This window comes from Lolium perenne, chromosome 2 (assembly GCF_019359855.2).
Source record: "Lolium perenne isolate Kyuss_39 chromosome 2, Kyuss_2.0, whole genome shotgun sequence".
In the NCBI taxonomy this organism is placed as follows: Eukaryota; Viridiplantae; Streptophyta; class Magnoliopsida; order Poales; family Poaceae; genus Lolium; species Lolium perenne.
Window position 1 is genome coordinate 99,232,566 of NC_067245.2, and position 19,973 is coordinate 99,252,538.

The 19,973-nt window shown below is 43.2% G+C and overlaps 2 protein-coding genes and 1 non-coding gene across 4 annotated transcripts; 2 read left to right on the plus strand and 1 right to left on the minus strand.

The window, feature by feature from the left end:
* The first annotated feature begins 4,585 nt into the window (after positions 1–4,585).
* On the plus strand, positions 4,586–12,818 carry LOC127333367 (pre-mRNA-splicing factor ATP-dependent RNA helicase DEAH7). Its single transcript, XM_051359758.2, has 15 exons — positions 4,586–4,921; positions 5,028–5,243; positions 5,355–5,425; positions 5,558–5,783; positions 5,872–6,051; positions 6,176–6,291; positions 6,409–6,506; positions 6,698–6,797; positions 8,487–8,664; positions 9,216–9,445; positions 9,527–9,706; positions 10,106–10,354; positions 10,579–10,640; positions 10,756–10,908; positions 10,995–12,818. The coding sequence occupies exons 1-15, from the start codon at positions 4,786–4,788 to the stop codon at positions 12,589–12,591; spliced, it is 3,792 nt and encodes a 1,263-aa protein (XP_051215718.1). The 5' UTR covers positions 4,586–4,785; the 3' UTR covers positions 12,592–12,818.
* Positions 12,819–14,242: 1,424 nt separating this feature from the next.
* On the minus strand, positions 14,243–14,314 carry TRNAH-GUG (transfer RNA histidin (anticodon GUG)). The gene has a single exon. It is a non-coding gene; the product is annotated as a tRNA-His (tRNA).
* Positions 14,315–14,372: 58 nt separating this feature from the next.
* Positions 14,373–19,743, plus strand: LOC127333368 (protein MAIN-LIKE 1). Of its 2 annotated transcripts, none has more exons than XM_051359759.1 (6): positions 14,373–14,513; positions 17,252–17,341; positions 17,420–18,073; positions 18,159–18,320; positions 18,403–18,783; positions 18,865–19,743. In XM_051359759.1, exons 2-6 carry the CDS (start codon positions 17,258–17,260, stop codon positions 19,456–19,458), a joined length of 1,875 nt encoding a protein of 624 aa, XP_051215719.1. In that variant the 5' UTR covers positions 14,373–14,513; positions 17,252–17,257; the 3' UTR covers positions 19,459–19,743. The 2 variants fall into 2 exon arrangements, with proteins under 2 accessions (XP_051215719.1, XP_051215720.1); XM_051359760.2 differs by having other exon boundaries at positions 14,385–14,515; positions 17,245–17,341.
* Positions 19,744–19,973: the final 230 nt, after the last annotated feature.

Genomic DNA, 19,973 nt, shown 5'->3' on the forward strand with positions numbered 1-19,973 from the left:
AATCTTGGGGGCTACTGACATGTGTATGCCTAATTGGTCTTAAGGTTTGTGTCACCCTGGTGTGTATTGCAAAGAAATCCATGATGATGGAAGCTGAGCCCGCAAGACGAAGCTTGTCGAATAAGGAAAACCCACTACAAAGCCAACGTATTTCTTAGTTAGGTAAGTCACATACGTAAACCGACCCGAATTGGACTCTGAGACCTAGCCGCTTATATAGTCTAGGAGGAGCCAGTGGGAGATCATCTGAATGGATCGTAGCGAACAAGAGGGGGGGTGAATGGCGCTACGACAAGTTTTAGCCTTTTTCAATTTTAGCGCAACGGAAGGTAAAGGTGATAGCTTTAGCGATAGCGGTGTTCCTACAATGATACTAGGACAAGTGCAACAAGTAAAGGAATCAACAAGATATTAAGAGTAAGGAGCGAGACAACCGGGGGCGCGGAGATGAGACGAGGTTTATTTCCCGCAGTTCCTTCCACAATAGGAAGTACGTCTGCGTTGAGGAGGTGCTAGTCTCACACAAGAGACTAGACGGCCACACCACGAAGGAAGGCCTCACCTTCTTCCTCGAGAGAGCTCCACGAAGGTGTTCTCCCTCTTCCACTAAGGCACCGGTCGAGGCGGTGATTCCTTCACAAGGTTGGGGCGAGCTCCACACATAAGGATGCTCCCAACACCCTATGGAGCTAGTACATCACCAAGCTAGCTTCCATAGCTGCACATCTCCAATGCTCCACCATAGGAACCCTTCTCCAATGCTCCACCATAGGAACCCTACCAATGCTCCACCATAGGAACCCTACCACCAAGATCCACTAAGGAGTACCACGAATTGGCGAACTTTCTCTCGGTAGAATGATAGATCGGGGTCTCCTCCACCACTCCTCAAAGTATGAGCAAGATTGGTTGGGTGGATGGGGAGATCCCCTCACTTTGAGCTCAGCAACAATGGAGGAGAGAGAGAGAAGAGCTAAATCGGGCTGGAGAAGAAGGGGCCTTTTTATAGGTCCCTCCAAATCCAACCGTTATGTGCTGTTTTTGCCTAAGCGGTACCACCGCTTTTGGTACCATGAGCGGTACTACCGCTCTGAGTTCGAATCCCCACAGAACTTGTCCACGTGGACACATAGCGGTACTACCGCTCGCGGTACCGCTCGAGGTACTGCAACAGGGTCCAAACCTTACTGGACTCGAAGCGGTACTGGAGCGGTACCACAGCGGTACTACCGTAACGTGTTACGGTACTTGAGCGGTACCTTGGGCGGTACCGTAACTTGTTATGTGGGTCAATCTGATGTGCAATCCTCAGAGCGGTAGCTCAGGGCGGTACCAGTAGGGGTAGCGGTACTACCGCTCCTGGTACCGGTAGTACCACTATGGCTAAAACAGCCTTTTCCTCTTTTCCTCTCCTACCATGTTACCTCGCGACACACACACAAAACCAGAAAGCCTAAAAACTACGCTTTGGTCTTCTGATCATAATGTGTTCGGCGAGGGCACCGTACACCTTGCAAACCTATCAATTACAAACTTTGTGCACGGTTAGAATTGTTCGAGTGTTGTTATCAAACACACAAAACAAGGGATATAGATCTTGCTCTTACATCATCGGATCTTGGTTGTAAACCCTAGCTTGTTCTAGTTTACGGTGCTTTAGCCTCATAATCAATCTGTCGGATAAGCCTTGTTTGCCCGACCAATCGACGAAACCACCAACGCACCACTTTTCCCTAAACCCTAAATCCATATCCATGGATATTGTCGAGGTGACCCCTCGTCACCCATGATGTAAACTCTCACCATGATTGTTTTGCAGGGCTTCCATTAGCGGCCTAATGATTTTCTCTAACATATATGCATACTCCAGCCTTTTGCATGATAACCCCTTTTATTTCACACAACATGATCAACCTATACCCAACGGGTTAAACATGAAAACAACTTAAAGTGCACTATTGAAAGTGTTCCCCATGTTAGCATGGTTTCTACTTAACAACCTACTCATAATTTGTCAAACACATAAGTTTTCATAGTGGTATCACCACACGCGTTACTTTCTCATGAGCTTAAAACTACACAAAAGAGATATTTTGAAGTATTTGGAGGCATAGCACACTGTATTATACTTGGAGTAGCAAGTGCCACATAGGTAGGTATGGTGGGTGTTTGGTTTGAGGTGTTTGGATTAGCTTGTTTTGATAATTTGGGCTCACAAAAAGATCTAAAAGCATGCCATAATGTCCATAGTGCTAATCATTTATTATCAAACAAGGCTCCTTAGTACTGAACATCCATGTATATGAGCAAAAGGTAGCAGTAAACAAGGCACTAGCAAATTATCATTCATCAAAATATTTGAACTAGCAACACTAATCATAACTTTGAATTTCAGTTTTTTTACTTCTATTCTTGTTTGTTTTAATAGCACACAACTCATTCTCATCAAGGCATTCAATCAAGGGATAATTTGTTTTAGTAGCTATTTCCTAGGCATTGCAACAGATCTATCATGGCGGTTTTATTTATTCTCAAGGTAACATGCAAAACTAAGCATAAAAGTAGATAAAGACGCCCCAAGTTTCTATAATCAATTCATGTTGCTCAAAAAACAAAATTTAGAGGTTTGCAAACCGAGATTTTAATAGGTCCAGTGGGGTGCCTTGGGCATCCCCAAGCTCATGGTCTTCACCATTCTTGGATAGCTCTTGGTGTTGTGTTCCTTTATTCTCTGTCAAAAAAAATCAGCACAAAACTTTCTTCCATTTCTTCTCTATGGGGTGACATTAGTGGTACAAGAGTAGGATAATTGTTGCAATATAAACCAAAGACAAAAAATTCCTAGATAGTCCAACAAGCATATTGTGTCGTACACATTCCTAGCATATCAAAATAATCAAGGAAAATCATTTTGAAACCTAAAGAAACGGTTCAAACACAAGTAGGCAGAATCTGGACAGATATTTAGCCGCAAAAAACGGGTTTATTTCGACCACCTAAACATGTCAGGAATTTTTACCATTTTTGTGCATATAGAGGATGAAAAGTTGCAGCCTTAGTAAATTTTTCATGATTTTAGAAGTTGCCAAAAAAATAAGAAAAATTATGCACTAAAAAGTAGCGTGTAGAAATCAGGAACCCCTTTTGTATCTCGACTTTAAACATACAAATGGGTAAAACTTGGTACTTTATTTGAAAACCAGAGAGAAAACCAAAAAGAAACCCTCTTGCTACAACTAGAGTGCAAAAGAAATGATTTAATTGAAGGGATCATGAAGGTATAACTAGAACATAGTTTGAAATGATTTACTTGAAATTAGTTGAAAGAAGAGGGAGATGCATGGGCATCTCCAACATTGTGGTTTTGCTAGTTCTCTTCCTCTTCTCCTTTCTAATAATATCATGTCTCACATCTAAAACAAAGAAATACTCTCATCTCCATGATACTCCAATACCTATCCAAAACAGATAATAGCTTTTACCAAGATGCAAACTCCAGTAATTGTTGGGAAACCATTTTATCAAAAACGAACATATATATAAAGGAAATACTCGTTTTGTTTTGTTTTAGTGTAGAAAAAGTTTTAATGATATAGACTTTGCAATGATTCGACTGGCAACTTCTCCATTGCTCATCTTTCTCATTTACTCCCCATAGTTTATTTTATTTTTATTAAAACTTATAAACTAATTACTATGTAATAATAGGTAAATTTATTTTACAATTTTATATGGTCATAAAGGTGTGCTCAAACTAAGTTTTATTTGAAAGCATATGTACATACCACAAAATTTGAAACCATTACCTTTTAAGTCTAACTCTCTTCCTATGCATTGGCATTTTATGTATGAATAAATAATAACAACTTAGCGATAACCAATGCATATAATGATGAGTAGCTTGCATTTTAAATAATATGGAAACATAAAGAGGGCTCTTATCTGTTCCTCTATAATATTTGCAAGCATTACAAGTAAATTCAACAATATAGGTCTGAACAGAATCACCACATAAAGTTCTATGGTTTGCACATCCAAACAAGATTTGGAATTAGGTACACCTTTGATTCTAACAGCAAATTCCAAGCACATCCAAATAACAAAATTTAAATTGGAAGCTAATTCATTTCTATCACATATTTGGAATTTTCAATTCCATGCCAACTTTCTATACATCCAAACTACAAGTGGACATGGGCAGCCCGGCCCCGGGCCAGGCTTGCATGTTGGGCCGGGTTCGGATCTAATTTTGGAGTCCGAACGTCGGACCGGGCTCAAGCTTGCAGAAAGCTAGATTTAAGCCTACTTCGGGCCGGGCTTGTCGGACCGGACCGGGTTTTTCTCTATTCGGGCTGGGTTCGAGCCTAATTTGTAAGCCCAAAGTTTGGGCCGGGCCAGGTTTATGCTTGGAAATTTACGATCGGGCTTTTTTTAGACCTAGCCCGACTCGATAGTGTTAGAACAAAAGCTAGAAGTACACTTATTTGTGGACATAGCAGGGTCCGTGTCAAGCTCGGTAGTGGGACTCCTGGCTCTGCGCCTTTGCCTCAATCCCATCCGAGCCGAGCCGAGCCGAACCGACCCGTCCGGAACCGCCTCTTCTAACTCAAGGTAAAAAAAAAAGGTCTCCCCACACCGAGCCGCTCCTCCGCTCTACCCCGCCGCCGCAGCTCTTCCACCAGCGAGCCGCCCCCGCTGCCGCCTCCCGACCCGGCGGCGCCCCCTCTCGCGCCAGCATCCTCACGCAAGCTACCCCCTCTCCGGCTCCAGCGGCGCCTCGCCACGATGAGCGCCGAAGGGAATCTCGACCTGGACGCGACGACGAGTACCCTAGGTCCGGAGGATGACACGGCGCAGGGCCTCATCTTGCCGAACAAGGACAGGGTCATGTACCGGCCGCCGCCCGGAAAGTCTGCCCTAGGTACGATGCTTCTGCATAGCATATTCTAGACTAGAGCTATTTGCTAGTAATTCAATTCGCCGGGATTCGCAAAGAGTGAGCTAATCTTGAGCTGCTTTCTTGGCAGGTTTGGATCTCCTAGCTCACAGGAAGCGTGAAAAGGATGCCAACAATGCATTCAAGCCGCCTCCTCAGAAGGTAGTGGCGGCAGCTTCTTCTATGGATGAAGACGAGAAGCCAGGATCTACGGAAAATGATGCGAGTAGCCTGTCTGGTGGCGACCGTGGTACCGTGTCTCGCCGCTACCGAGGAACCAATTCCAGTGAGAAAACGTCGTCCAAAGGTACCTTCTTCTTCTTCTGTTGATCTGTTGCCATATACATACACTCCTCCAGGAACCAATTTCAGTGATGCTGTTTGTCATCAGTCAACTAAAGCTTTATACTCTGTTCAGAATCTACAATCACTGATGAGAACGGAAGGGGCTCTACACCCAGACATCGAGATGAATCCCATCGGCATCAGGTCAGATAATACCATTTATCCTGCTTTCTCTTGCTTTCTTGTAGACTTCGCTGTGTCGAGAATTTTATTACTTTATGTTCTCCTTACTAACCTAGTTAACACCATAAAATTTCTCTGTTTTTTTGCTTATAGAGCCACAGCTCTAGATACGATTCCCACGATGACAGAGGATCCCGTGACACACGCGGTGAGCGCGAGACATCTGCATCTATTGGCTATAGTAGCAGCGGAAAGCGAGGATACCGCGATGACAGGGAATCAAATAGTAGGCGCAATGAACGGGACAGATCTACATCCGTTGACTACACAAACAAAAGAAGTCGGGATGACTATAGCTCCAGAAGCTCAAGAACACCTGGTACTTTGTTGGTATAGTATTTTTTGTCATGTTTCGTTCTGGCTAGCTTATAACATGCAAGCTGATACGTGTGTGGTCGCGATTGCAGCAAGATCTGATTGGGATAGTGGCAGATGGGAGTGGGAAGATACACCTCGTCGGGACTACCGTGATGATCGTCCTGGCTCGCAGAGATATCACCCAACGCGATCTCCTATGCTGGCTGCTGCATCCCCTGATGCACGTTTGGTGTCTCCTTGGCTAGGTGGGAACACACCCCGTTCTACAGGTACAGCTAGATCTTGTGTGATATTTACCCTTTGTTTCTGTGAATGTAAGTGTATTACTTCATATCTCGGTGACCAGACTAACTTACCCACACTCGTATTATCTATGTTCTTCTAAATGCGCAGCATCCCCTTGGGATCATATTTCTCCCTCGCCTACTCCTGTACGGGCTTCGGGTTCGTCAAAAGGCTCTTCTTATTCAAGTTCTAGTGGAAAATCTCACCAGCTTACCTTCTCAAATGTAAGTCATATAATTCTTCTCAAGTCACTTAATATTTATAGGTTCTAGTAAGTCTGATTTTTTTTTCTCAATTCGTGGTCATTATGGCCTATAACCGTTACCCTATTATTATCCCAGGATGCTGAAGCTGATAGAAGCCCCTCAGCTGCTGATAGGAATTATGAGATTACGGAGGAAATGATGCAAGAGATGGATTATAATGCTGACCGTGCATGGTACTTATCCTTGTAGAAATTCCTTATGTTGTAGTGTTGATAAATGATTCTAGCAATTTACTATTCTTATATCATCATAGAAAACCAAGTTTAATTAGTCATTCATCTAATCTTCACAAATTATATTCTTATATCGTCATAGAAAACCAAGTGTAATTAGTCATTCGTCTAATCTTCACGAATTCTTTCAGGTATGATTGTGAAGAAAACAACGCCGTGTTCGATGGTGATAATTATGTTGCAGATGATAGTTCCTACAAAAAGAAGGAAGCACAATTACCAAAAAAATTGGTAAATTTCGTGTCTTTTTAGATATGCGATACTTCAAAGTACTCCATTCTAACATTCACCAGCTCTTATTCATAGGAATAGGAATAGCACATATTATTACAACTACAGAGTAGTAGAGAACTACAAAACTGCTTGTGTATATGGCAAATGACTGCATGTAGGGCCTGGCACTTCATCTTCTAGTAAGAATGTTATCTAGTAAATGTCATGTATTCTGGCTTCAGATATCGTGTAACACCTTTTACATACATGTTAAAATGAGTAGGAAGACACTAGTGCTTCGTTTGGAACTTTGGATGTTTGCATTGGGAGGCTGGGTTGAATGTCCAATACCTAGGATATTGATATTGAGAGTGAATGCCAATATTTCTGTTTGGATGTGTTAGATATTCGGAACCCAGAGTAGATATTGAAGTTGAATGCCAAATGTTGTTTGGATGGTAAAAGTGATGTTCAGTCCTAGGACAATTCGACCATCCCACTGTGTTTTGTACACAAAGGGCACAATATTTTTGTAGTCACATGAACAAGCAAATAAATATATTGAGAACAGTACGTACGAACAATAATTTTATCGAATAGTTTGACAACATAATATAAACTTCCATTCATAATCCATCAAAAGCAAGCACATAAAGATGATAAAGTGCGAAGCATATATAAACTACATAGTCTCATACGGATTACAAGCTTTAGTCTAGCAAGCACAAATGAAGCAAGGCAGCATCAGCTGCCATTCCTTTCTAACATCCATGGGGAGCTCCAGAAGTGCAGAAATCCATAGGGACAAAGGAACGTGCGCCAGACGTAGGTCACGGACAACAGATTGAGAAGAGGACGGGGACCTGCTGCACAAACCTGTGGCAGCCAAAGGTTGCCGGGGCTCGGAAGGTATGTGCGCCGGCCGCCGGAGCACTTGTGATTGCCTCCACACGGACAAGACAGAGAATGAGCGGGGTGAGAGAGAGAGAGAGAGAGAGATACCACGAGAGAGTCATCGCTGCGGGGATTCGACGGTCGGGTGGAGAACGATGAATCGGCTCTGAGCCGAAGAAGGAAGGCGGGAGGGGCGGGGTACCCACGCCGCTGGCAACGATAGTAGGGTTTGGAGCGAGCTAAGCCTTTCCGCCTGCTGCTGCTGATTCAAGAGCGAAGGGGTGCTAGGTCGAGCGAAGCGAGCGAATACACACCCAATCTCCAGCCTAACCCCTCGACATTGCCTCCCCATCTATTTTGCCGTTCGGCCCGAAACTAGATATCATGCGGCAATGCCCAGGCCGAATGCCTTGGCCCGCCAAATGCCTGGAATCATGGTATTCGGGGCTGGGAACTCCCGAATGCCCAATACCTCGCCTCAAATCGAACATCCAAACGAAGCTTAGATATATGCTTTTATTTGCCTTGTTCATCAATTCTGGTATGTTCCTCTGTTAAGTTCTGGTTCCTGATGCATTGGACATAATGAAAGTAAGTGCTTCATCAGCAGGAAATTATGTTAATCTGATTAAATAACTCACATAACTTTTTGCAGGATGATCAAACTTGTATGGAATAGTGTACAGATAATATGCCAATGCAAGAGTATCATATATTTCAGTTACTTTTCAGTGAATGTGGTAGTCTGTCATTCTCGATTTTGATAATATATGTTGTACTCTATTTTTTGTTAACTATTTTTATTGTCTGCAGACACGTAGAGATGGTAGTCTGATGACCCTCTCTCAGAGCAAGAAATTATCCCAGATGACTGCTGATAATGCTCAGTGGGAGGACAGACAATTGTTGAGATCTGGTGCTGTTAGAGGGACGGAGGTGCAGACAGAATTTGATGATGAGGATGAGCGTAAAGTAATGCTTCTTGTTCATGGTATATGTTCTTTCCCTGTCTCAAATTCTTATTTGCGATTTTCTGTTTGCAGTGTCAATAGTTGCGACTAAAACAAGCATCACACCAAACCTTTTACGAAACCATCCTCCATTTCTTGTGCCTTAGGGTTTCATGGAATGTTCCTTCTCTTGAAGTGATGAAAAAATCAAATACTTTTGTAATGTGAGTGAACCAGTGCAATGCTATTAAACTAAACAAGTCCTTGCGGCTATTTATCTTCTTTTCCATCTCCATTTGCTCGTATGTGCTGGCTAATTGACTAGTAGATATAGGTGTTCAATCTGAAGTTTAATTCAGAGGATCATTCATTTCAAAAGCTTCCTACATCACATAAAGCATCGAACCGCTCACATGTTTACATCCCTTCCATGTTTACTTTGTTTTAATACAGAGTAGTCAGGTTCAAGCGAATAGTACATGACCTGGCCCGTACATGACCTTAATGTTTTCTCTTGTACAATCTTTCCTACCCGCTTTTAGTATATACACACAGTTGAACTTTAACAAGTTGATGGCTTTATTTTTGGCAGATACCAAACCTCCGTTCCTGGATGGGCGAGTTGTATACACAAAACAAGCAGAGCCTGTAATGCCACTGAAGGATCCAACATCTGATATGGCTATCATTGCACGAAAAGGTTCTGTTTTGGTTCGGGAAGTTCGTGAAAAGCAGAGCCAAAACAAGTCACGGCAGCGTTTCTGGGAGCTTGCTGGATCTAGTCTTGGAAATATATTGGGTGTTGAGAAAACGTCTGAACAGGTAAACTATTGCCATATATTCTGTATATCTCTAAAGGTTTTGTCACTTGTCCATATGTTTTACTCTGTGGTCCAATATCAGGTTGATGCAGATACTGCAGTTGTTGGTGATCAAGGTGAAATTGATTTCAAGGAGGAAGCAAAGTTTTCACAACACTTGAAGGAAAAAGCAGAAGCTGTCAGTGATTTTGCAAAATCTAAATCTCTTGCTCAACAGAGACAATATCTTCCCATATATACTGTCCGAGATGACCTGCTACAGGTTTGTACTTGGTTTTGTGGACTTGTTATGACTGTTTAAGTTATGCCATATTTGCATGATCTTCTTACTTTCCTCTACTAATCACACTCATATCTCAAAGCTGTACGATTACTTCCGTATATTGTGACTTGTGAATCAGGCAGCATCCAAAAGGTTCAGGAATTCGGAATATGTGTTGAGTGGAGATCAGTAGATCACCTATGCTTAGAAAGGACAAATATAAAAATTCTCACTGTTTGATTGGAATAGCCTGGAAGATAATTCCTTTCGAATACCTTGTATATTTTAGGCATCATTTTTTATCTGGATTTTTTACCTATTGCTGTATTTAGTTTCTTTCAAATGGTCATGGTAGCATCAATGTGGAATAACCGGTGTTATGTTGCTGCAATGGAGCAGGTTGTGCGTGAAAATCAAGTAGTTGTGGTCGTTGGCGAAACTGGCTCTGGGAAGACTACTCAACTTACTCAGTATCTGCATGAGGATGGATATACCACAACTGGTGTTGTTGGCTGTACCCAACCGAGACGTGTTGCTGCCATGAGTGTCGCCAAGAGGGTTAGTGAAGAAATGGAAACTGAACTTGGTAATAAAGTCGGATATGCTATTCGATTTGAGGACGTCACTTCTGCTAAAACTGTAATAAAGGTACACTTCTGCTTGTCCTTTAGTTCGCGCCAACATGTGTTATATCTACTACTTGTGTTAATTGAACTTGATTATACAGGGCCAACACTAGATTACGTGCTACTTTTGTGTTAGCTTACGATTTCTGGTTAGATATAGCTAGCCACATGCCCAGAAAAATTCACTTTCGGTTTTTAGCTTGGAATTTCTGACACATTATACTTCCTCTTCCATTTGTTTTGCAGTATATGACAGATGGAGTGCTCCTCCGTGAAACTTTGAAAGATGCCGACCTCGACAAATATCGGTATGCTGTTAACCTGCCCTTGTTCTCTCGTATTGCTGATAAAGCTTGTGATATGCATACACCTCAGTGTTAAATATTGCTTGTTGTAGTAATGCTTTCCCCCTTCTTTATGCAGTGTCATCGTCATGGATGAAGCACACGAAAGATCCCTCAATACCGATGTTTTGTTTGGTATATTGAAGAAGGTTGTTGCACGTCGAAGGGATTTTAAGCTAATTGTCACATCTGCAACCCTAAATGCAGACAAATTCTCAAAATTCTTTGGAGGGTAAGCTGTTATTTTTTCTTTGTAGTTAAGATTTGAATCCATTGTCTTTCTCTGCAAAGCCTCTAATATCTTCTCTTTGTTTGCAGTGTACCTGTATTTAACATTCCAGGCAGGACATTTCCAGTTAATATCTTGTTCAGCAAATCACCTTGTGAAGATTATGTGGAAGCAGCCGTGAAGCAGGCCATGACAATCCACATAACGAGTGGCCCTGGCGACATCCTCATCTTTATGACAGGGCAGGAAGAAATCGAGACTACCTGCTATGCTCTTGCTGAGCGCATGGAGCAGCTAATATCATCGTCCACCAAAACTGTACCAAAGCTTTCCATCTTGCCAATCTACTCGCAGTTGCCGGCTGACTTGCAGGCCAAGATCTTTCAGAAGGCAGAAGAGGGCACTCGTAAATGCATTGTTGCTACCAATATTGCTGAGACATCCCTCACAGTAGATGGTATCTTCTATGTCATTGATAGCGGGTACGGAAAGATGAAGGTCTACAATCCACGGATGGGCATGGATGCTCTTCAGGTTTTTCCGTGTAGTCGAGCAGCTGCAGACCAGCGTGCAGGACGTGCAGGAAGAACTGGTCCAGGCACATGCTACAGACTGTTCACAGAGTCAGCTTACCAGAATGAGATGCTCCCTAACCCTGTGCCAGAGATTCAAAGGACTAACCTGGGCAATGTGGTTCTGTTACTGAAATCCCTCAAAGTCGAAAACTTGCTTGATTTTGACTTTATGGACCCACCCCCACAGGAGAATATCCTCAACTCCATGTACCAGCTCTGGGTATTGGGCGCCTTGAACAATGTTGGTGGCCTTACTGAAATAGGTTGGAAGATGGTGGAGTTCCCATTGGACCCGACTCTAGCAAAGATGCTTCTCATGGGGGAGCAGTTGAAGTGCCTTGATGAAGTATTAACCATCGTATCCATGCTCTCGGTGCCCTCAGTTTTCTTCAGGCCAAAGGATCGAGCAGAGGAGAGCGATGCTGCTAGGGAGAAGTTCTTTGTCCCGGAGTCTGACCATCTAACACTCCTGAATGTATACCTGCAATGGAAGTCAAACCAATATCGAGGAGACTGGTGCAATGACCATTTCCTCCATGTCAAGGGTCTCCGTAAGGCTCGGGAAGTGAGATCTCAATTGCTAGACATACTGAAAGCCCTGAAGATCCCACTGACATCATGCCATATGGAATGGGACGTGGTGAGGAAAGCTATCTGCTCTGCGTACTTCCATAACTCGGCAAGATTGAAGGGCATCGGAGAGTATGTCAACTGCCGGAATGGGATGCCATGCCACCTGCACCCGAGCAGTGCGCTCTACGGTCTCGGCTACACCCCTGACTATGTTGTCTACCATGAGCTTGTCCTGACGACCAAGGAGTATATGCAGTGTGTTAGCGCAGTCGACCCGCAATGGCTTGCGGAGCTGGGACCTATGTTTTTCTCTGTGAAGGACACCGACACCTCCCTGCTTGACCACAAGAAGAGGCAGAAGGAGGAGAAGACGAACATGGAAGAGGAGATGGAGAAGCTGAGGCAGAAACAAGCTGAGGATGCACGCATAGAGAAGGAGAGGGAGCAACGGAAGAGAGCCAAGCAGCAGCAGCAAGTTTCTATGCCAGGCCTAAAGAAAGGTTCGACCTATCTGAGGCCCAAGAGGATGGGTTTGTAGATAACAAGCTTGAGGAAACTTTTGCAGTGTATTGTGTTATTTGTAGGCCGAGGAAATTGTACAATAGCTATGTTGCTGATTCACTAGCTAATGTAAAGTCTGCACTCCGTAGTGTGGACACCACAGACGAATGAATGTAACATATGTAACATTTACAACATTTGAGAGAAAAATAGCAGACACCTGTCACGAGGGCAAAACATTCTAGTGGTGCTTATTTTTATGTATATTTTTGTCTAGTTATGTATACCACAATGACACCCACTTTGCATCCGGAGTCTTGGGCAATAGACCTAATAAACAACTTGAAGGAGGGAGAAGTGAGTATAATCATATGTGTCTGCTGGTCTATCTGGAATGAGAGAAATTCTCGCAAACATAAACATGGTGAAGGGAGTCGGTCAGTGACTGGATTTAGCCCAATTAGGAAGAGAAAAGGCAAAGAAGCTTCCTAGAATGAAGGATCGATGGAAGCCACCTGATTAGGGAACGGTCAAAATAAATACTGGTGCTAGTTTCATCCAGGAACATATGGCAGGAGGTAGGTCTCGTAGTGAGATACAACCAAGGTAATTTTGTAAGAGCCCAAGCGATTTTGGTATGAGCATGCTGCTAATACTCGTACAATGGACACACTACCGATTAGAGATCGAGCAATCCTTGGAAGAGATAGAGGGTACACTGAGGTTATCATTGAAGGTGAAAATCGATCGGAACTGATGCCAATATGGATGGAGATTAGGGATTTTAGGAGAGTTTTTTCTAGCTTTTGCATTTTGTTTGTTGAGCTTAAGCGTGATGCTAACAATGTTTGCCCATTTGTGTGCAAAACAAGCTAGTGGTGATAGGAGGAGATGCCTATGGACGAATTATAACCTAGTTTTTCTCATTGATACTTAAAAAAAAAATACCACAATCACTTGACTGACTATTTAGCTCAAAACGAGTACTACCATATGAAAGTACTCGGTTGTGTAGTCAGCAATCCTTTTGGGTCTTGTTCTGATCTCTGAAGTTGTCACGCAGCTACTAAAATTGTAACTTGAAATCAGCGATATACCAATTTACATGAAGGATCAGCATAGTATTCATTCATCAGCAATGTGGGGAAGTTGCTTGTGAGTTGTGATTTGTGAATGACATAACACGGCAGAATTCAGGCCAGAACTTCCAACACCGCGTTGGAAAGTACTCGGTTGTGTAGTCAGCAATCCTTTGGGTCTTGTTCTGATCTTTGAAATTGTCACGCAGCTATTAAAACTGTAACATGAAATCAGCGATATACCAACTTACTTGGAAGGACCAGCCTAGTATAATGATTTCATTCATAAGGAATCTGGGGAAGTTACTTGCGAGATGTGAATGACTGAATGACATAACACAGCAGAATTCAGGCCAGAACTTCCGACACCACGTTCTGCACCCACATGATTTGTATCATCGTACTCTACCTTTTAGCAGTTTCAAAGCGTAGTTGATGATGTGTACAGTTGTAGCATAAGGGGTTTACAAAGATTTGCATCAGCTGGGTGGCAAAAACATTTTTGTTGCTTAGGGATTTAAGAGAGAGCATCAGCGGCATGGCGAAAGTAAATTTTGTCAAGTACGGAGTTTAATGAATAACATTAGCGGCCTGGCAAAACCAATTTGATGTGGCTGCTGGGATTCGAGCCCAGGTCTCCACGGCCACAACGTGGAATTCTCACCACTAAACTACAGCCACTTTGTTGTTAATTGAAACCTATAAAGTTATATATCGTAGCTAATGACGGTCGGCCGGGTTGCCCATCTTAGAACCCTGATACTGGCCCCGCCAGCTTCATTCTCCTTTTCCAGGACTCCGCCCAAGAAAGGGAAAGGGGGTGCCCTAATCGCCGGCGGCGAAGGCGAGCGGCGCATCCCGGCTCCTCGCCGGTGAGCAGGTACTCTTCAACTCCTCATCTTTCCTCAACATCCCTGTCGAGCTGTGGTGAACTGTGGCCTCGTTTTCAGATCCATCGACGCCACTTCTCGGCAACCTTATTTACTGGGGTCCGTGGAAAGGGGCTTCGTGAATCGATAGTGGAATGCTGTGAGGATAAGGCAGTGTGAGGTTATCGCATTGCCTATCCGTGCCATGCATGCATGGTCCTTGGCGGCAAGTGCTTGCGACGCCTGATTTAGCATTTGCCAAACGGTTGTGATTGCTACATTTCCGTGGCACTGACTTGTGGTTTATTCGGATCGTTGGATGTGGTGGTGATAATAAGTTTAGGGCGTGGCTTTGTATGGTTTCGCTTACTTACCAGATTGTGACTTCTCACGGTAGGTAGAAGAACTGTGTTGCATTGTGTTCTTAGTCATCAATTATTAAATTTGATACTGAAAGTTTTTCTAGAATTAAGTTGACACTGAAACTCAAATATTCCCAATTTTTTATTCCGACTTTCCAAAACTTTATTTAGGGCTAGTTTGCAGATGCAGTGCTCTACTATACTGTGCAATTTAGTTACTTGGGGGAAGGCCACCAGCTCACCCCAACGCCAATTGAGACTATCTCTCCCAGTTCAATATGAGATTTCCTCAACAACCCCAACACCAAAGCATGAAACTTGATTTTATTTAATTTTGGTGGCGAGATGGTAGTAACTTGTAAAGTGCAATAGTTCTGGATCAGTCTTAACTCTTAATCATGACATTTTTTTAAAGCACATACAGTAGGGAAGACCCCTACGCCCTACTGTGCCATTTTTTTAGTAATAAAGAGGCAAATATTTACATGGAGTCAGAAAAAAAGAACTACAAATTATCAATACATTGCCGCATTCCTTCTTTCAAACTAGGTTTAGCTCTGTGCATCATCATGTAGAAATATTCTCTGAACATGCTATAACATTTGTCCTGGTTGATGCTTTCATTCTCAAAGATAATTCTGTTCCTGTGATTCCATATGCTCCAAGATCGAACTATCAAAACATCTTTAAAACATATGTTATTTTTCCTCTGTTTACCTTCCATCAGCATGTCGATTAGAGGTAAATTTGTATTCCATTCATACCCTGATACCATAGCTTCCACCAGAAGCTTTGACTAAAATCACATGAAAAAAAGAGGTGCATCAGTGATTCATTTGGCTTATCTATAATTTTTCTTTTCGATGGACGTCTCTTGCTGTTTTGCATGTGTTTCACCTATAATAGCTATTGCGATGACTGATGCACAAGCACAACACAGTCCTCCTGGCTGCATGATTTGTTGACCCCACAGGTTTCATGGGACTTATTTATGTAAAGGCTTTTTTCTAGGAAAACAATCTACTATTTGACAACATATCATCACTCTGTTTATTGTTTGCCCATATCGTGTCCATTTTCTGGATATGCCATGAGAGCATTGAAAAATTCCACGCTATATCACCTTTATCAAAAACTGGATCTGCCTACTCGGTGATAACTTATGCACCAGCAAAGGTTATATTTTGGGTTTCTCCTTTTGCACATCACATGCGCTTAAATTATTATATTGCATCAAATAGCATTGTAGTTGGGTCACTTATCCAGATTCATTGACCTGGTTTCATCGGGCTCACATTCTGCAAGATAAACTAGTGCCCCAAGAACAATACCCACTTTGAAACCTCACTCTTAGAGATGCCGTGATCCTCATCTCACGACCCTGTTCTTTCCTGTGGCTGACTCAGGTTCTGAAACTCGTTTGCACAACAATTTGTCATCAGAGGTTGTAGAGCTAACTTGCTTGGACAAAATGAAACCAAAAAAATAGGAAAATATGATCTTGGCATGATATTGGTGTCAACTCTTGTAGAACACCTGGAACATTTACTACATAAAGTTTGAAGTCATTACAAGTGTCCAAATAATTGCCCTCTTATTTTGTTTTGCTAGACAGCCAGAGCAACATTAGTTCAGGCCAAGAACAATATTGGTACTCCCTCTGATCTCTTTTACTCCCTCCGATCTACAAAAAGTGTTGGGAGCCTATTACAAACACGTTTTGCATTTAAGTCCTTCTGAAATCAGGAAAAGAAGCACACAGTACGTCTGCGTCACATGCGAAGTTGTCTCGCTTGGGCCAATCCATTCCCGGCAAAGCCACAGAGCTAATTAACTGCATGTGGTCTGCCTAATAAAAAGTGGAGTGCGGGTTAAGAGACAAGAAAACTTGAGGATCTTTTTGCAAGTTATCATGTCAGACATTCTTTCTGGACCGGAGGGAGTACTTGATTTGGATTTAGTATAAGGTTGTACTAAATCCGAGTCAACTAAAAGGGACCAGAGGGAGTAGAAGAGTTCGTTTGTGGACCTTGAAAAGTTACAAGGTACCAGTGGCATCCAAAGATGTGCCATGCCTGTCCCAACCGCTGATTACTTAAGGGAAAATACAATTGTTACTCAGACTGACACCAGAAATGGTGTATTTCAATTTGGTGATTGTCGGTCTTCACTTTTAACAATTATAAGAAACTAAGTGTTTTTCTTGTCAGACATGCACTATTTTAACGTCATGTTCTGCTTCCAGTTTGTTGTTACTTTTTTATTGCTTACACATCATTTGCCTCAGCTGGTAACTGCACAAATGACAACATCCCTGTTCGGTCTACCTTTTTTCTAACAATAACGGATGTGGAACAATTACCTTAATTTCATTATCATGTTTCCAGGATAAGATGGACCTCACATCCCAGGGTCAGAAAACACAGCAACAAAAACCAAATGGCAGAAGAGCGGTTGGTAGCTCGCAAACATGGACAGTATGTCACTCTTTCCTCCATTTTCACTCGGTCGCCGTGAGCAAAACTACATACTGACAAACTCTTTTTTTTCTACAGCGATATGGTGTTCTGCTACCAAGCCAGCAGACACGGAAACTAAAAGAATGGGTTCTAACTGATGAGCAACAACAACTAGTCAATGCTAGTGGTCTTGGTCATCTTGCTCTTACAACAGGATTTACCATTGACCGTTCCTTGCTTACAGCCTTTTGTGAGAGATGGAACAATGAAACAAATACTGCACATTTCATGGGATTTGAAATGGCTCCGTCACTCCGTGATGTTTCATACATTCTTGGAATTCCAGTGACTGGTCATGTGGTGACATCAGAGCCCATTGGTGATGAAGCTGTGAATCGCATGTGCTTGCATTACTTAGGAGAGAGCCCTGGAAGCGGAGAGCAACTATGTGGCTTGATCAGATTGACTTGGTTGTGCAGGAAATTCCACCAACTGCCTGAAAACCCCACCATCAATGACATTGCATTTAGCACCCGAGCGTACCTTCTATATTTGGTTGGCTCCACCTTGTTTCCTGACACGATGAGGGGCTTTGTATCCCCGAGATATCTACCACTTTTGGGGGATTTTAGGAAGATACATGAGTATGCTTGGGGGGCTGCAGCCCTTGCTCATTTGTACAGAGGATTGTCTGTTGCAGTAACACCAAATGCCACTACCCAGTTTCTTGGCAGTGCAACTTTACTCATGGTACCTTCTCTTGTGTAATTATGTTGTTCTCTCTAATTTTGTACCATCTTATTCACTAATTAGAGCTTTCTCTTGTTTCTCCAAGGCTTGGATTTATGAGTATCTTCCTTTAACTCAACCCCAACAAAAGAATCAGAACACCTTGCTGCCCCGGGCATGCCGATGGAACTTTGGAGGAGCAACACGTGGGCAGAGAAAGAAAGTCATGGAATGGAGAAAGGATTTTGAGCACCTTCAGTTGTCTGATGTAGGTCCAGATCACCTATTTTATAAATTTATACATACATTTGAATTGCTGTTGAGTTATTTTATCTTAATAATTTTTTCAGGTCAACTGGAATCCTTACAAGGATATAAACCCAGCAATCGTTCCAGGATATTGTGTTGCAGCAGATAACATTTGCTACTCCCGGACATGGCTAATCAGCTTTAACATAAAAGAGGTGTACGTACCTGACCGATTTTCTAGGCAGTTTGGGAGGGAGCAGGGTCGTCTCCATCAGGTGCCATTGTGGGCAAGAAGAACTTGGAGCAAAGCGAAGGACTGGAGGGTTGAGTATGCTCGTGAGATTGAGGAATTCCATCAATTGGTTGGTTGTCGTTTCATGCCTTCTGTAGAAACTAATATCAACTCCCTCCCGAATGAGTTCGGACAGAGTACTACAGGGGGCAGCCGGAATGCCTCTCAGTCTCAGAACTTCTCTATGATGGTAAGCCCCCGATAAGAATCTATTTCTTCACATTTTTCTTATGTGGCGATCCTTGATGTGATCATTTGATGTCGGTTGTAGGTTGAAGATTTAAAAAATGATCTTCCTGTAATTAATCGCTATCTGGAGGGACAGGTACTCCCTCCAGAGGTTGCAAGCTTCCTAGAGAAAGTGAGCACGATGATCAAAACTTACTCCCCAGCACAGAGCAGTCCAAGGGAAGATGAAGCAGCCCAGTGCAAGAATGTAGCTGCCAGAGCAAATAACTCAAGAAAAAGGGCAAGAAAACCTTCACACCTTGAAGATCCTTTAAGCCCAGAGGATTCCGGTGTAAACCAGTATCAAGGTGCGCTGGTACCTTATGAGGCTAGTAGCAGATTTGCCAGTGTGCTGGATGGGGATGGCACTGTCCCTCCGCCAAACGGAAGGGAATCGTTCAAGGAACATGAGATCATGGAGCCATGGCAAATCTCGCATATGACAACAGAGTCCTCTTCCTCTCCAGACTCGAGCTCGCCGGGATCAACGGAGTGGAGGCGGCAACAACCTGATGAAGCTCCAACCCGGAGGAGCAATGAGAGCCTCCGAAGGAGCAGAAGGCACTGTGTGCAGCTCAAAATGTTCAAGCACGTGGACGGGGTGGGTGCCGAGGAAACCAACCCAATCTTCCTCTGATGGAGACCGGCATTCCCCGGTCAGTCTTGGCATTGTACAAAGTAGTGGACAACCGGGCCTGTTCTGAGGCTGCCGTGGACGGTTAGCTGTTTTATGTAGGATTGCAGACATCTGCTCGTAGCGGGTCAAAACCTAGCCTTGCGCAGTTTGCATAGCTTATCTATTCTCGTGTCGTGTGGCTTTGGATGCCACAACCTTGTTGCGGTATGCATGCACTAGACTAGATGTGATACCCTCTCAAGTTCATCTAAGCTATTGCAGATGCGCTCAAGCGCAGTCAGTGTATGTGCGGTGGGAGTGCACCCTCTATTGTAATATCGTGTGCTGTGGTCGCTGAATCCGATCCAAGATCATACCCTGAGCGCATCCTCCAATCCAATCATGAATATCCACAGGATATACTTCATCTTTGGGAGAAACTAGGGAAATTACCATGATCAAGACGGGACTGCTCGATAGATTTATGGAAAATTTGCTATGGGACTATTTTCTGGCGTTTGCCGACAAAGGCACAA